This window comes from Salmo salar, chromosome ssa07 (genome assembly GCF_905237065.1).
Source record: "Salmo salar chromosome ssa07, Ssal_v3.1, whole genome shotgun sequence".
Lineage (NCBI taxonomy): Eukaryota > Metazoa > Chordata > Actinopteri > Salmoniformes > Salmonidae > Salmo > Salmo salar.
The window spans coordinates 45,943,691-45,960,278 of NC_059448.1; the positions used below are offsets into that span (position 1 = coordinate 45,943,691).

Below are 16,588 nucleotides of genomic sequence, written 5' to 3' on the forward strand. Positions count from 1 at the left end.
CATGAAATCACAATGACATGATGCGTATGTATGCATAGTCAGTTTGACCATTGCGTTTGACTGAGTTCAATATTTAGTTTACTCCGTTACCTTGCAGCAGTAAACACCGGACATGAGCGAAGTAAATCCATCCAATGAGCGAAAGTAAGTGTGAATTAGTTATGACTTCCATTTCCGATTTTGTTTATCAATCTTTTTTTATCATGAATTTGCCAAATTTTCTAGTGCATTTCCTATTTTTTCAGTCTATTGCTGTGTTATTTTCTCAAATCTACTATGCAAATATCTAAAGAGATAATGGACAAATATGATTAAAAAAAACTCGCTCACAAAAGATAATTCCACTATTTAAAAAAAAAAGCTATGTATGTCAAAAATCTCCAGAGTCTCCATAAACCTCTCAAGTTGATGACCTTTCTGTTTTCAATAGGAAAGAAATGAAAAAGAAGTTGAAGAGACTTATCGAAAACAGGAACCAACATCTCCCGTTGTTGATAAAGGTACTGTATTTCTCTTGACATTTACAATATATACATTTAGCAGACACTCTTAGATCACCTGAGAAAAGCCCAGAATTCAACAGTCACATTTGCCTAACAAAACTCCAGCCTTGGATCCAACCAGGCCTACCACAGGAAGAAGGTAAGCTTACCATCAATCTGAAGCCCTACTCCCAGCTACATCGCAATCCTCTGGCAAATAAAAAAGCACATTGATTGATACCTGAGTAACACAGTCTTTGTCTCTGCACAGGCTGAATTCTATGTGCAAAGCTGCAATCCAAAATAAATTAAGCAATAGTCTGTGACTGGGATCTGCTGTAGGCCACCTGGGATTTGGGATAAAAATAGCAGGACCACTGGAGGACAGGATAAAAAAATGTGGAATGGGGAAAAAAAAGCCACCACATAAAATTAACAAGAAAAGGAGAGTGGGAGACTCCCTGATCCAGTGGTGCTAATTCATTTCCTGTAGAATACCAGTGAGAGGACGCCTGAAACCAAAGGCAGGAATATGAAATAGTGAGAGATGATGAATTCCCTCTACATGCCATGCACCCAGGAAACATCTCGGTGCTACTAGAGATGTCGTTATACAGACTGCTCCTCTGATCAAATGTCTATTTAGGGCTGCTGACTGCGGCACGATCTACCTCAAACTCTGGAACATGTACTATCAGAACTCAGCCAGGGCTGATGTTGAAAGCGAAGAAAAAGACACGAGCGTTGCGGCTACATCAGCACTGCAATGCCTAGAAGAAATGCAAAAAAAAGGCCTAGGAATTTCATTTTGACATTGTATAATGAATCTAGCTTGATAGAAGCTTTCTTTCATTGGTCCCTATTGGACTCAAAAGAAACATCACATTATATATTTTGTTTCAGGTAAATTGCTCATGGCTGTACATTGTGCCCATATGTGGTTGCTAACGGTGGCAACCAAAAATGGCTTGTTAGAGCACAAGTCCATTGCTCTCGGCAGGGAGTGTAGGAGGTGACGTAAACCTGTCTTGGCTTACCTGGCTGACATGGAGCCAGACTGCCTGTCTCATCTCCAGCACCATGGACAGCAAACGGGGGAACAGACAGTGCAGCTCACCCCACCACGTGGCGGATGTGCCGACAGATGGCTCAGAGTGGTAGACAATGCAGACAGGTCGCTTACACCGTGTTCAGGGGGGAGTGATATGCCAAAAGTGTTGGGTGCTCTACAACATGTTATACATGCTATATAGACAGTCCACTGAGCAGTCTTTTAATGCATGGCAATGGACATTTCTGTTGATTTGTCTATGGTGAGTGTCCGGTGTTTTCCTGGTCTTGTTGGAGGCATTCTCAACAAACTATTTAGTTGGAAATTGGAAATGAAGCATCATCTTCTAATCATGAAGGCTACATTTTATTCTTTAAAGTCCCCCCCTCATTTTATGTATGGAGTTAAATCTCTACGTTACAGCACAAAGAAAAGGAAGTATGTGCATTCTCTGACCCCTTGTAGCTAAGTCAAATAACCCACAAATTCCCAGTGGAATGAACTTCAAAGGTAGCCCACTCTATCATTCACTTCACATTCCTCAGCCACTGCCTGCCTGAGGTGTCTGTCTGGGACAGTTGTGTCACCACCACTGCTCAGTCAAAAGGATAGAGTTCACTCTGACCAGCAAGGTTAGACCGGTTCTTACCCCTGACAGACAGACAGACAGCACTGTTTAGGGTAAAGCCAGCAGCGCCTGATTAGTCTACTCAAGACAATATTGTGTCTAGCTGTCTCTGAACGCAGATTGAAGTGGATACAATCTGTGTTAAAATATGGGTCCTTGGGAAAGGCCAGCTACACAGGCCAAACCTGTCTGTCCCCGGCCTTTTCTGGGACACGAGGATGGTGACAAGGTAAGACTCCAAACAGGGCTGATTACTAATGCCTGTTATGACGTTCTCTGGATCAGCAGTGAAGAGATGGTTGTTATTGAATGCTATTAGTTATTGTCGGATTTACCTTGGACTTGATCATAGAAATTCAAACTGCATGAAGTGCATTTGGTTGGTGTGTGTGTGTGAAGGTCTAAACAATAGAGATGTAGGCTTGGCCACTGTGTTTTAGTTCTATTGCTATAGTTAACACTGCATTGTGTGCTCTCAGGGTTGTGTAGCAATTGATGTCCACTACAGTGCTTATGCTCCTAGCTCTGCTCCTTCCGGAGTGGTTTTCCTCTCTGTGTCTCTGTGACAGTCAGTCCAGGGCAGGCTACTAATGGGATTTAGCCAGATCTGGATTAGACCAGTGGGTGGTCCCTCCTTACTCCCTAGCCTTGGATGCCTCCTACTACTAAAGTTAGAGAATAAACACCCACCTACAACAACACAGGTCTACTGGTGCACTCCATCATGCTGCAGGAAAAACATACCTTTGTTTCCACTAGAAAATAAAAAGGGCTATCCTTTACCTTTGCACAATTGTTTCCAGTTAGTCTAGTGTTATAAGGCAAAAAATATTGTCAAATAATCAATGGGATTTTATGCACTGTGGACAATGAACCTTTGCCCAATTACCTCAACTGCACTGTTGGGTATAACTGTTACACTGCATTAAGAAGTCAGTCTTCATAAAAATTAGTGGGCTTAGCCTATAGCCATGAACAGATTAAGGCTGGAGGCTTACTAGTGAGTGGTTGTGACTATAGGCTTCTTCAATATTGTGGACTGAAGCTGGAAATCATATCACCATGGAGACTGCAGCTTGTGAAATGGCAAAAAATAAACATATATGGATGGTATGTCAAAGGTGAGAGAAATACAATGGGTAGCAATGGAAAGAAAACAGCTATTTTCTGTTAGCACTGGTAAAAAAACATGTTGTTATGAAACAACCACTTATGTAGTCGTGTCTACCCCCGAGATGACTGACCATGCCGACGTAGGCTTCAGTAGAACATACTGTACCACCCACTTCACCCGTGGGGTATGTAGGATGAATCATGTGAAAGTGTAGATGCCTCTCCTCCACATCTCAAAGGATTCTCCACTCTGGATGAGCAAGCACATGGTTTGCCTTCATGTGTAATTCACTTTCAATTAGAAGGTGTGCGTGCATTCGTTTTTTTACAATACCTGTACCAGAAGTCCTCAAAAGAATGGTAAACCAACAACAATTTTGAGAAGTGAGGACATGCCGGTCCTCACTTATAAAAAGGCTGTTTTAGGTTAAGGGTTAGGGAAAACAGGATTTTGAATGGCAATCAATTGTTGGTCCTCCTAAAAGTCCTCACAAGTATAGTAAGACACAGCGGTGTGTGTGTGTGTGTGTGATTAAAAACTGATCCAATGATTAAACATTTGATGATTTAGTACTGTTTTTTGACAGTTGCATTTTTACAACCTAAAGATCTTTACAACTGTAAAGTTGCTGTGATATCATTCAATATTCCATGTTTAATGTGGTTATTTTGATGGTACCTTCGTGGGAGACTATAGTGAAGTAGTTAGTGATCATTAGCCTCAGATGTGTGTTTTCAGTTCCCGGACAGTGAGTCTGACACCTGAGCACTGAACCAGTGTAGGTGCATCTCATTCTCTTCAGTAGGCCTACACGGCGAGATAAAAACCGCGAAGACTGAACCCAAGGATTTTGGGGATTTAAGAAAAAATGGTGTCATACACGGGCTAGAGAGGGGATTTGTTGTTTGAGCTTGGTCACAAACGGTCGATGGATTTTGTTTTGCTGGGGGACTTGGCAAATACTGTACATGGTTCTATAGGCTACCAGATACATAATGGTTTTACGCGCAATGTTGATTCTCATGCTTGGAAAGTTGTGTATGTGGTCCCCGAGGAGTCTGTGTGGAGTTGGACAGTTGAATGAATTGACAAACAATCTATACCGGGAGTCCAAGGTGTCGCTTGTCGATGTGGAATAAACCGTGACCGTAGAATACCCTAACAGGTGGCTCTCCTTCGATATGCGCGTCAGTCTAACAACAGCGTGCACACTCTCCATAATCTTCGGCCGACAAAGCTTTTTTTCTGCATCTACAGTCCGTTCATTACTATTCAGCAGTACTACTCTGCAGTTACCACCCAGCCCCAGCATCGTTTTGACGCGAAACGGAATATTGGTTTCTGCGCTTACTCGGGAATAAAATTGAGCCTGGGAATGTTTTCAAGCTGTGCGCTCACGTGGACCAACTATGAGTGATTCTCGATGATAATTGGAATTCACCCGGGTTATAACGCAATGTTTCCAGAAATTCATATCAAGTTGAGGTTTAAATAATGCTATTGCTTTGTTTTATGTAGCTCATTGGATACAAATTCCACATGGTCTTTTTTGCATTTTGGTTTAGTTCACAGTACTGTATTTGGAACCTCTGCACTTTCATCACTAACTTTAAGTGTACTGTACTGTACAGACTGTACTGGACAGACAGACAGTAATTAGGTCTGAAAACACTTTCCAACTGTTTTCAGAATCAGATGTCAATGCATTGACAGAATTACTCCCATGGTTTCATGGTTCCACTGACCTTCAGATGGACTAACCTCACTTCAATCCCCATGATCTACAGCTTGGTGTGCTCAGGAATGGATCATTGGCTTCCTGGGGTCTACTGGGTTAATATGATCTGTATGTCAGTGCTAACACCTAGCTGGTGTCAGCACTTGATTCACAATGTATTTGGGCTCCTGCACATTTTTATATTGCAGTATTCAAAAATGTGCTTACTGTATCTACTGTAGCCATAGTGGAATACACCCCCCCCCATGCATTTGTGCAGTATTGACTACAGCTGCATATGAACCACATTTGAGAATCATCGCTAGTCCTAAAAATACATTGTAATTTAATTAGGACGTTGGCCTTCATAGATTTTCTATATGCAGTCGGTGTGTGTGTGTGTGTGTGTGTGTGTGTGTGTGTGCGCGCACGTGTGAGTGCTGGGGCCAAGAAAAATAATGTGTGCCTATGTGTAGGTGTGTACACGTGTGTATTCGTCTTCAGCTAGCGCATATTATATGACATCCTTTTCTCATCCAACCCCACAGACAGATGCCTTCTCCCAGCAACACAAACTCCAGCCTGAATGCACATGCCTTGGGTCCAGCCGGGCCTACCAGCAGCAGCAGGTAAACCTACTCCCTGGTCCTCCAGTATTCTGCTCTTGTCTGTGGGTGGGTGGGGAATACGATGACTGTGTCATGATCTGGTCGTGTGGGGGAGTACTATGACTAGTGTGAGCTGTGGGGGAATACTGTATGACGGAACAGCTCAGCCCGCTCCTCTGAAAAGACAGAGCAGGGTAGTTATCACCAGTTAGTCCCTGCTGATTGGATCCTGAGTTTTAAGATTAAAAGTCATTTGCCTTACCCCAAAGGATTCAATGGCCTAAATAACAGTGTGAAAATGTGCCGGCCGTGTGCAGAGGTAACTGTCTTCGGTACCATGTTGCTATATATAGCTCTTTTATGAATAATTAATCTTGCAGATACTGCAGTAAAGCCCTGGATATGAAACCGTGCGTTCTATTAATAGAAATTCCCCTCTCGATTTGGTAGCTCTGTTTCAGTTCAAATCAATAAGGCCACGAGAGCCATACTACTGTAACTACAGCACAGCTTTATCCTTCAGTCAGAGGTAGTGCCCTGGTATAACCTAGCCTTTTGGGCAGCTTTTGAGAGGATGTGTTACATAGAGTACTGAGAAAGACTAGCAGCCTATAAACAAAGAGAGAGTGAAGGAAAAATAAATGGAGAGAGAGACTCCGAGTCAGGCTGCAGTGAAAGCTTCTGTCGAAAAGCAGACCTCCAAGGCTTTAGACCCTGCTTCACTCTCGCCCTTGCAGGTAACTCTATGCCCTTTCTGGGCACCACAGGCTACTTGCTGCCTCATTACTGAATCAGCAGGAAAACTAGAAACACCCAGTGCCGCAAACCTCGTTATGTAACAACACCTGTATTATCTCTGTAGATTTAACCTGGATGACCCTCTAAATGTGGGTCCTTCTCTCTCTGCCTCCCTCTCTCGCTCTCTCCCTCTCTCTCTTGTTCTGGCTGTAGAACTGTGGCTCGGGCAAAGGCACCCTGCCCAAGCTGGATACTAAGCCCTTGGTTGTAAACAATGTCAAGTACCATCACCTGTCCGAAAGCATCCTGCCCAACATCACCAGCAAGGGCCTGCAGAACACCTGTGATAGGCAGCTTTCAGGAACTAGGCATCAGGAAAGCTTCCAGGTGAGTCCTTGTTACAATTCGGCTAATCTCTTGGTATTATGTACTTAGACCCTAGTATATTGAAGCAATGAAACATTCTCCTGAGAAATTATAAGTGTTAAATTGTTACCATGCAAAACCTCTGCAACTAGGTCATTTCCTGTATGTTTTACAATTGACAGGATGAGAGATCACAGAGCTCCACAGTGGAGAGTCTGCCAGAGTCCATCAACAGGAAGAACAATCAGGAGCAGGAGAGGAATATTGAGGGACACAATCTTCCCATGTCTCCTGCAGGTGTGCTTGTGGGCTAAGGGTAGGACTAGGTCTGAGTAGGAGTTGGCGATTTAGTATTGGCAATTCTAAAGGAGAAAGAGTTTTCTGTTCCTTGGTCTTATTTAATCAGGAAGAAACAAATGCACACTGGGATTTGCTGACAGGAATTTCCTTTCCCTCCTATACAGAGGTCCTGAAGGCGTTCAAAGATCGTCTGACTGAGCATGAGCAGGAGGAGATCATGGACTACTCCAAGGTCTGGTACCTGGGCCTGGATGCCAAGAAGATGGAGGGTTCCCCCAGCCTGCCCCATAACTCTGGCTACGATGATGAGAGCGGAGGCTATCTGAAGGTAACATAAAAATGGGCACAAAGATGGCAGTAAAGAAGCTCTGAATTTCAGAACCATTTTTAGTGCCATATAGAGTTTAAGTTTTTGCAGTATTGCTTTTAAGTAAATGATGCCCTTTTTTCTGCAGGTCGCGCATGACCACATAGGCTTCCGGTTTGAGGTGCTGGAGGTGATCGGGAAAGGATCCTTCGGACAGGTCCTGAAGTGCCTAGATCACAAGACCAATGAACTTGTCGCCATCAAGGTCATTCGCAACAAGAAAAGGTGACTAACACCACTAGCTAGCATATCGTAGCACAGCTGGGTTGTCAAATACCAACCTTTCACTAATAACATGTTATAACACTGCTTCTCTCTTATGATTGGCTGCAGGTTCCACCACCAGGCCATGGTGGAGTTGAAGATCCTGGATGCGTTGAGAAGGAAGGACAGAGACAACCAACACAACGTCATTCACATGAAGGAGCACTTCTACTTCCGGAACCATCTCTGCATCTCCTTCGAGCTCCTGGGGTAGGATTGACGGACACAGACACTGTAGGGCATGGGTGTCAAACTCTGGCCCGCGGGGTAATTATATTTGGCCCGCGAGACAATACCAAATTACTACTAGAGCTGGCCCGCCGGTATTATACAGCGCATTCACCGCTAATACTACGAATCCCATAATGCTCTGCTGTAGTTTTCGCGCGCCAATCAGGACAGGACCCAGAAACGCCCTCTCCTCTGTGACAGTAGTCATAGCAACATAGACGCTACAACTGTCAGCGCGCTATCCCTTCCCAAAAATGGCGAAAAGTAGGCAGAAAACAGGAGCTTTCTGGACAAGTGGGAGGCAGAATATCTGTTTACATATGTAAAAGACAAACCTGTTTGTCTTGTTTGTGGAGTCAACGTGGCTGTAAGTAAGGAGTACAACATTAGACGACACTATGAAACGAAACACCATGACAAATACAAGGACCTGGACATGACTCAAAGGAGCCAGAAAGTAGAGGAGATGAAAAGAAGTTTGGTTTCACAACAGAATATGTTCAAAAAAGCCACATCACAAAGTGAGGCTGCTGTAAAGGCTAGTTATATAGTGGCAGCAGAGATCGCAAAATCAGCCCGGCCCTTTAATGAGGGAGAGTTCGTGAAAAAGTGCATGATGAAAGTTTGTGACCTCGTATGCCCAGAGAAAAAGCAAGCATTTTCAAACGTGAGCCTGAGCAGGAACACAGTAGCTGATCGCACATGTGATCTTGCCACCAATCTGTATGACCAGCTGATGGAAAAGGGAAAAGATTTCGTTGCTTTCTCCCTCGCTGTGGATGAGAGCTGCGACGCATCTGATACTGCTCAGCTGTCAGTCTTCATCCGTGGAGTATTATCATTTTATTTGTAAAATTATTAGCCAGTGGAAAAAGTTTATTTTGGTATTTAAATCAGAAGGCTGCAAATAGAAAAGAGGCATACGATTTTTATTTAAATTTTATTTATTTAATAAATGAATGCCATTGATGTGTTTTTTCATTTGAAATTCGATTTTGCATGTCTCCACTATTAAATTATATATTGTATGGTAATAAGCAATGCTTGTTCCATATTCAATGTTAAAGCAAAACTTGTTTGGGTCCATATTAAAAGGTTCATTTGTTCAATGTTGGCCCGCGACTTTGTTCAGGTTTTACATTTTGGCCCACTGGGTATTTGAGTTTGACACCCCTGCTGTAGGGCCAAATATAAGATTAAATTCAGAAATACAATAATACCTTTTTGTTATTTGTTTATTTAGTTCAAGAGAGAATACTTCTGCTATAGTTCATCCACAGGAGGGAAACATGTAGTATGAAGATTATTTGGGCATTTAAATCTAAAGGATGTTTGCTTATCTTTGACCGTGCAGAGTGAACCTGTACGAACTCATCAAAAAGAACAACTTCCAGGGCTTCAGCCAGATCCTGGTGCGCCGCTTTGCCTACTCCCTCCTCAAGTGCCTGCAGATGCTGCACAAAGAGAAGATCATCCACTGTGACCTAAAACCGGTATGACCCCTAGCCATGACGTTTAACCCCTAACAACCTTGACATTACATAATGAAAAGTGAAGCATATTTGCACACATATTCATTGTTGGTTCAGTATAATGGTGCCACAGGAGATGGAGAGGATATGCTCATACTTGGGTATTTATTTTCCAGGAAAACATCCTTCTGTCACACAAAGGCCAAGGCAACATCAAGGTCATTGACTTTGGCTCCAGCTGCTACGAGCAGCAGAGAGGCGAGTGTCTTAGTTTGTAGGTTTCCTAATGTAAGGTTAGAGCAAGTAGGCAAACGGGGCACAAACTCATTATGGTATCACATTATAGCATAACTAATTCCTGGCTCTCCTCCTCCACAGTGTACACGTACATCCAGAGCCGCTTCTACCGTTCCCCAGAGGTGCTCCTGGGCCATCCCTACAGCATGGCCATCGACATGTGGAGCTTTGGCTGCATCCTGGCTGAGCTCTACACTGGCTTCCCCCTCTTCCCTGGGGAGAGTGAGGTGGAGCAGATTGCCTGCATCATGGAGGTACCTACCTAGTACCTACAATACCATGTTCTCTTTGTTAATGGCTCTTTCAACCTTGTGGTTTGGCTAGCAACGTTGATGTATTACTCACTGTGTGTGTTCACCTGATTTGTTCTCAGGTGCTGGGAATGCCTCCAAATGATTTCTTGTCAACAGCGACCAGGAAAAGGCATTTTTTTGGTAAGCGTTTTTGATCTAGTACAGTCACATGGTTTTCTCTTTGACTGTTCAATTGAAATTCTGTTTAACTGAGACCTTTCACATCTACTGATGTACAAATAGGATCACAGTTAAATGTATACATTTCTGACATAGGGATTTGCATCAGTTTAGTGTCAGAGGGTGTTTAAGCAATAAGCCTGAGGGAGTGGTATATTGGCCATATAACACAGCTGAGGGTTGTTCTTATGCACAATGTGAAAGGGAGTGCCTGGATACAGCCCTCAGCTGTGGTATATTGACCATATACCACAAACCCCCGAGGTGCCTTATTGCAATTATAAACTGGTTACCAACATAAATGGAACAGTAAACAAGTATGTTTATGTCACAACCAGGGTATATAGTCTGATATACACATGGCTGAAATGCTGTTTCAGCCAATCAGCATCCAGCACTCAAACTACCCGGTTTATAATTCTTAGTAAGAGATCCTCTTGTTGATTAATCACTGGTTGTGATTGTGCAGATTCCAAAGGCAACCCCAGGAACATCACCAGCAGCAGGGGGAGAAAGAGACGGCCCAACTCCAAGGATCTGGCCAGTGTCCTGAAGACCAACGATCCTCTCTTTCTGGACTTCATCAAACGCTGTCTCACGTATGTAATGTGCATACTGTACACCTGTCAATAACACAGCCATAGAATTACCCAATCTCAAACATTACTATTACTAAGGAGTCATGTGAAGCGAGCCTTCTTTCGCATTATTATTGACTTAAGTTTATTTACCGTTTACTCCTCCAGGTGAGGCCCATTGAGATTGAGATCTACAAGGAAGCCCAGTTTGGGGTTTTACCTTTGGTTCTCTCTGGGAGAATCTCATTTGCATACTCCTCTCTTCTCTCTCCTCGCCTCCATCTCAAAACCCAATGGAGGAGAAAGTCAGAGGGGAGGGACCTCAGAGAGCACGCGAGGTGTATGCAATTGAGATTCTCCCTCTGACTGACTCTCTGCTCTCTTCTCTCTGTCAGGTGGGACCCTAAGAAGCGCATGACGCCCGACGAGGCCATGCAACATGAGTGGATCCAGGAGGCCCGCTCCAACAAGTTTCGGCCCAAGACCCGCACCGTGAGAAGGCCCAGCGAGAGCCTGAGCAACGTGGAGAACAACAAGAACAACAAGATAGTGCAGCACATTCCCCACAAACCAGCCCTCATCAACAAGATCGGTAAGAGGAGCAGTCATCTACCATACTACCATCATGCCCTCATATGTATGTGTTTACATGTAAAAAAATATATATATATTTTGCACTAGGCATTTTTTAGACTTTGAGAGTGGCAGATAGACACAAAGACTACATTTTCTCCACATCTCTATGATTGACATGAAGTAACAGTCATCTTACTTTCCCATCTCTGACGCAGTTGACAAGGCATTCTCCAGCCCGTTCTCCAACGCCACAGACAGTCCCAAGAGAGAGAACTCTGGGAAGCTGGCGTCCGCCGTGCGCTTGCGTCCGATCGGGGCTTCGGTTGAGGGCCAGATGGGCGAGGGCAGGACCAAGAGCACCAGGGCTGTTAGCAGCAGCAAGCAGGAGGTACCTAGGGAGAGATCAGTCCACATCGTCATCAGACCCCCGCTGGAGCACACTGCAGATGCAGACAGGGACAGTCTGGAGCCCCAGCAGGGCCTCTCCCCCATCACATGAAGGCCCCGGGACAGAGGGCTTGGGACTGGGAGGGGGTTGAGGGGAGGGGGGGATGCAGAGGTCACATCAGGGTTAATATCATCAGAGGTCAAACACAAGACACATATTAATAACATTAAACGGGGGTCATCGTTGGAGTGTATCCTGTTTTGTAGATGTAGTGGGTCATCAATTTTGTTATATTTGTGCTGTACTATAGAATATATTTCCTACGGTATGTTTAGCGCTTGGACTCTGTCTAGCTGCAGGAGAGGGCTTTGGAACACAGAGTCTTCGGTGGGTCTTTGGGTAGAGTTAAATGAGCTGTGTATCAGCAAATGTTGGTCTTCTCTGGTATTGCAGTAGACACATGGGCTTACTGCGTCTAGAATATGGCCACATTCACTTGTCATAAGCTTGGAAAGTAGCACAGGTCACTTGCATTGGTTTAAAATGGCTGTGAGATGCTGTGAGGTGGGATCCCTCAGCTTAGAACCCAGATCAATGCCCAGATTTGTCTGTTTTCCACTCTCAGTCTAGCCAGGTTAGGCCGAGCCACATTTACTGTGATTTTGCCAGAGGTTTAAAGCTCTTTGAGTAGGCTAATTCCCTGCACGTTTTCTACTGGCATTGAAGTTTTGGCTTTAGGTTAAGCCCCGCCACCTGTTTGCACTGAAATACGCATGGCAAGCCCAAGGAGTTGCCCGTGCCATGGATGCGATGTTTAAGGCTCTTAGCAGCACAAAGCATCTCCCATGCACAGAGATGATGGTGATAGTGGAAAAACGTTAAGCTCTAGTGTGCACAAACTCATCTAGAGATTACTCAAGAGTTTACCATGTTTATGGACTTTGACTTTGACTCAATCATTTGTGGTTGTTGACCAAAAGTATTATTGGTATTGTTTCATTACTAGTTTATTATGAAGATTCATAAAACTCTAGGTGTTACTGATTTAAAATGACAATTGTAAGTCAGTGAAAGGGCTGTTGAGCTGACAACTGTTAGCTCAAAAACAGGGCACCCAAGTGGTCAATGAAAAGGAATGTTATTTTCCTGACCTGAAATGCCAAGCTTGGACTGGGATTGGATGGTTTGATATTCTTTATACGTCATTGTCATGTACAAAGTTTCCCAGTGTCTACAAAACAGGAATATTCTGACCAGTGATCCTCACCACTTGTTATTCAAATGTGCCTTTCAGCATCCAAAGTGACTTCTCTCTGACCCACAATGCATCGTCTGTTTTTTACCCCTCACTCAAACGTCATTTTTAAAAAGCTCTTAATTTCTATTTTAATTAACTTCTCTTACCTTGACAAAAGGACAATTTGCTACAATGTTGAGTTTTCTTCAATAAAACCTGGGCCAAATGAAGAGTAGCTTTTTTTTGTTCTCTGTAAGCTTCTTTAAGGAAACTGGTGCTGATGCTTTTCACATGCTCCAGTTAGAGAAAGTAATTTTAAAACAGTGTTTTTATTTTTGTAACATGATCAGAAATGGAATAGATTTTCTTTTTAACAGTACATAATTTAATGTACATTTTACACTTTTGTTATGATTAAGTTATTGGTTTAAGGTGTGACCTGTATATGAAATATTTGGGTTAATAAACTCAGCAAAAAAAGAAACGTCCTCTCACTGTCAACTGCGTTTATTTTCAGCAAACTTAACATGTGTGAATATTTGTATTATCATAACAAGATTCAACAACTGAGACATAAACTGAACAAGTTTCACAGACATGTGACTAACAGAAATGGAATAATGTGTCCCTGAACAAAGGGGGGGTCAAAATCAAAAGTAACAGTCAGTATCTGGTGTGGCCACGAGCTGCATTAGGTACTGCAGTGCATCTCCACATGGACCGCACCAGATTTGCCAGTTCTTGCTGTGAGATGTTACCCCACTCTTCAACCAAGGCACCTGCAGGTTCCCGGACATTTCTGGGGGGAATGGCCCTAGCCCTCACCCTCCAATCCAACAGGTCCCAGACGTGCTCAATGGGATTGAGATCCGGGCTCTTCGCTGGCCATGGCAGAACACTGACATTCCTGTCTTGCAGGAAATCACACACAGAACGAGCAGTATGGCTAGTGGCATTGTCATGCTGGAGGGTCATGTCAGGATGAGCCTGCAGGAAGGGTACCACATGAGGGAGGAGGATGTCTTCCCTGTAACGCACAGTGTTGAGATTGCCTGCAATGACAACAAGCTGACTCCGATGATGCTGTGACACCGCCCCAGACCATGATGGACCCTCCACCTCCAAATCGATCCCGCTCCAGAGTACAGGCCTCGGTGTAATGCTCATTCCTTCATCGATAAACACGAATCCGACCATCACCCCTGGTGAGACAAAACTGCGACTCGTCAGTGAAGAGCACTTTTTGCCAGTCCTGTCTGGTCCAGCGACGGTGGGTTTGTGCCCATAGTCAACATTGTTCCCGGTGATGTCTGGTGAGGACCTGCCTTACTACAGGCCTACAAGCCCTCAGTCCAGCCTCTCTGAGCCTATTGCGGACAGTCTGAGCACTGATGGAGGGATTGTGCGTTCCTGGTGTAACTCAGGCAGTTGTTGTTGCCATCCTGTACCTGTCCCGCAGGTGTGATGTTCGGATGTACCGATCCTGTGCAGGTATTGTTACACGTGGTCTGCCACTGCGAGGACGATCAGCTGTCCATCCTGTCTCCCTGTAGCACTGTCTTAGGCGTCTCACAGTACGGACATTGCAATTTATTACCCCGGCCACATCTGCAGTCCTGCCTCCTTGCAGCATGCAAGGCACGTTCACACAGCTGAGCAGGGACCCTGGGCATCTTTCTTTTGGTGTTTTTTCAGAGTCAGTAGAAGGCCTCTTCAGTGTCTTAAGTTTTCATAACTGTGACCTTAATTGCCTACCGTCAGTAAGCTGTTAGTGTCTTAACGACCGTTCCACAGGTGCATGTTCATTAATTGTTTATGGTTCATTTAACAGGCATGGGAAACAGTGTTTAAACCCTTTACAATGAAGATCTGTGAGGTTTTTGGATTTTTATGAATTATCTTTGAAAGACAGTTTCTTTTTTTGCAGAGTTTTTATCTCAAGCACTGTATGTATACATAACCAGGTCACATTAGCAATGTCGAAAATGAAATATATATATTTTTTACCATGTTTCAATTGTAATTTTAATGGTTTTCTCGTTTATTCTTCAGTGCTCGCTGAACATTGTTATTTAAGAGAGCCCCACAGACAATAGCTGGTGCCCTTAATGATGATATTGTGTGATGTACGTGAATTACTGTTTTGCTATCTTTCTATAAGTCAGTATAATAGCATGCCAGGACATTGTTGATTTTATTGTACTGTACTACAATAAAAAGAAAGTGTGTGCATTCATTTCAACCAAATTATTTCACAATCAGCCATTGTGGTCTATTTGGAAATAATTTAATAGAGGGCATTCCACTTGATGAACTAAACATTGATACGAAAACATTTATGAACATGTAATTTAATAAATTGGTTGCCTCTGCCCATTTGATTGGACTTCAGATCATTTTGATGCTGTATAACACAAACATTCAGCTAGTTAATGAAACAATAGATGATTACCATGCAGGCAGAGTGAGGGGTGAACATACAGGCCAGAAGAAACAGAGAAGCTACAGTATGGTGGTCACAGAGTTAACAAAGTATCATTGTTGGCTGTCTCTTTTCATCATAAATTCTATGCTCAATGGTTAACTGTGGTTAACTGTGTGCATCGAGACCCTCACACGGGGGAAATTGAGATATACTTCAATGCTCCGTTCAGCCTGCTCTCATAGACTAGACGCAACATAGTAAATGTAAATCCGGGACACTCATTGGTATGATATGTTACGTTTGGTATGGTTACACAAGACGGAAGGTTACTTAAGGCAAAAACAAAAGCAGGGTGGTTAGTTGAGTGTGTAACGTAAACGTCTAGCAACTCAAAGGTTGTGTGTTTGAATCTCATCATGGACAATTTTAGCATTTTAGCTTATTAGCAACTTTGCAACTACCTACTGTTTTTAGCTACTTTGCAACTGTTTAACATGTTAGCTAACCCTAACCCTTTAACCTAACTCGTGACCCTATCCCTTTAACATAACTCCTAACACTGACCTTAAACCCTAACCCCAGCCTAGCTAATGTTAGCCACCACCTAACATTAGCATTAGCCACCTAGCTAATTGGAATTCGTAACATACAGTATCATACGACTTGCAAATTCGCAACGTATTGAACAAATTGCAATTTGGAACATATTTTATCATACTAAATGGATGATGGACAACCACAAGTTAATGCAAACGTAACATTTCATACTAAGTGGAGTGTCTCAGATTGACATACAGAATAATTTTAAATGCTCTGAGACCTGGTTACTCCTTTACCGCTTAAAAGCAGGTGGTCAACCTAGAATGGAGAAGAGCTACAGATACTCTTTATTGTGGACTTGAGTTTGAATTACAAGACAAAGTGCTAGTGACAACCAAGACCATCACTTTCAGAGAGCCCCACCTTTGTAAGGTGGAGTATTGTGACTTTCGGCATTTATTCCAATCAACAATGACTTGAATGCCAAATGAATGGTTGAATCCAATAGGTGCGTGTTTTTGACCTGTTCACTAACGCAAATTCATTTCAACAGGATACAACATATCCTGAATCTTTTCTCAAGTATTTAAAAAAGGTGTTGGCGTATCATTGTACTTTCAGGACAAAAGGCGATCAAGTTACAAGGTAAAGGTTCATAGGCCAAAGTCAAATAAAAGTAACTGTGTGCTTTTAGTCAGAAACTCATTTGAATAATAGGACAAGGAACTCACACCGA

General features: G+C 43.3%; 1 protein-coding gene across 1 annotated transcript; it reads left to right on the forward strand.

Annotated features, from left to right (window-relative positions):
- The first annotated feature begins 12 nt into the window (after positions 1 to 12).
- On the forward strand, positions 13 to 13,381 carry LOC106609440 (dual specificity tyrosine-phosphorylation-regulated kinase 4). Its single transcript, XM_014208284.2, has 15 exons — positions 13 to 144; positions 431 to 500; positions 5,541 to 5,621; positions 6,552 to 6,725; positions 6,887 to 7,001; positions 7,169 to 7,332; positions 7,460 to 7,596; positions 7,705 to 7,845; positions 9,221 to 9,359; positions 9,515 to 9,596; positions 9,717 to 9,889; positions 10,009 to 10,069; positions 10,578 to 10,707; positions 11,082 to 11,278; positions 11,478 to 13,381. The coding sequence occupies exons 1-15, from the start codon at positions 113 to 115 to the stop codon at positions 11,759 to 11,761; spliced, it is 1,980 nt and encodes a 659-aa protein (XP_014063759.1). The 5' UTR covers positions 13 to 112; the 3' UTR covers positions 11,762 to 13,381.
- Positions 13,382 to 16,588: the final 3,207 nt, after the last annotated feature.

Bases quoted from the DNA above. Each gene is read 5' to 3' on its own strand.
- LOC106609440 (XM_014208284.2), top strand. From the start codon at position 113: ATGAGCGAAGTAAATCCATCCAATGAGCGAAA. The intron at 501-5,540 runs GTACTGTATTTC...CCAACCCCACAG, and splicing joins ATCTCCCGTTGTTGATAAAG to ACAGATGCCTTCTCCCAGCA. The intron at 9,360-9,514 runs GTATGACCCCTA...TTTATTTTCCAG, and splicing joins TCCACTGTGACCTAAAACCG to GAAAACATCCTTCTGTCACA.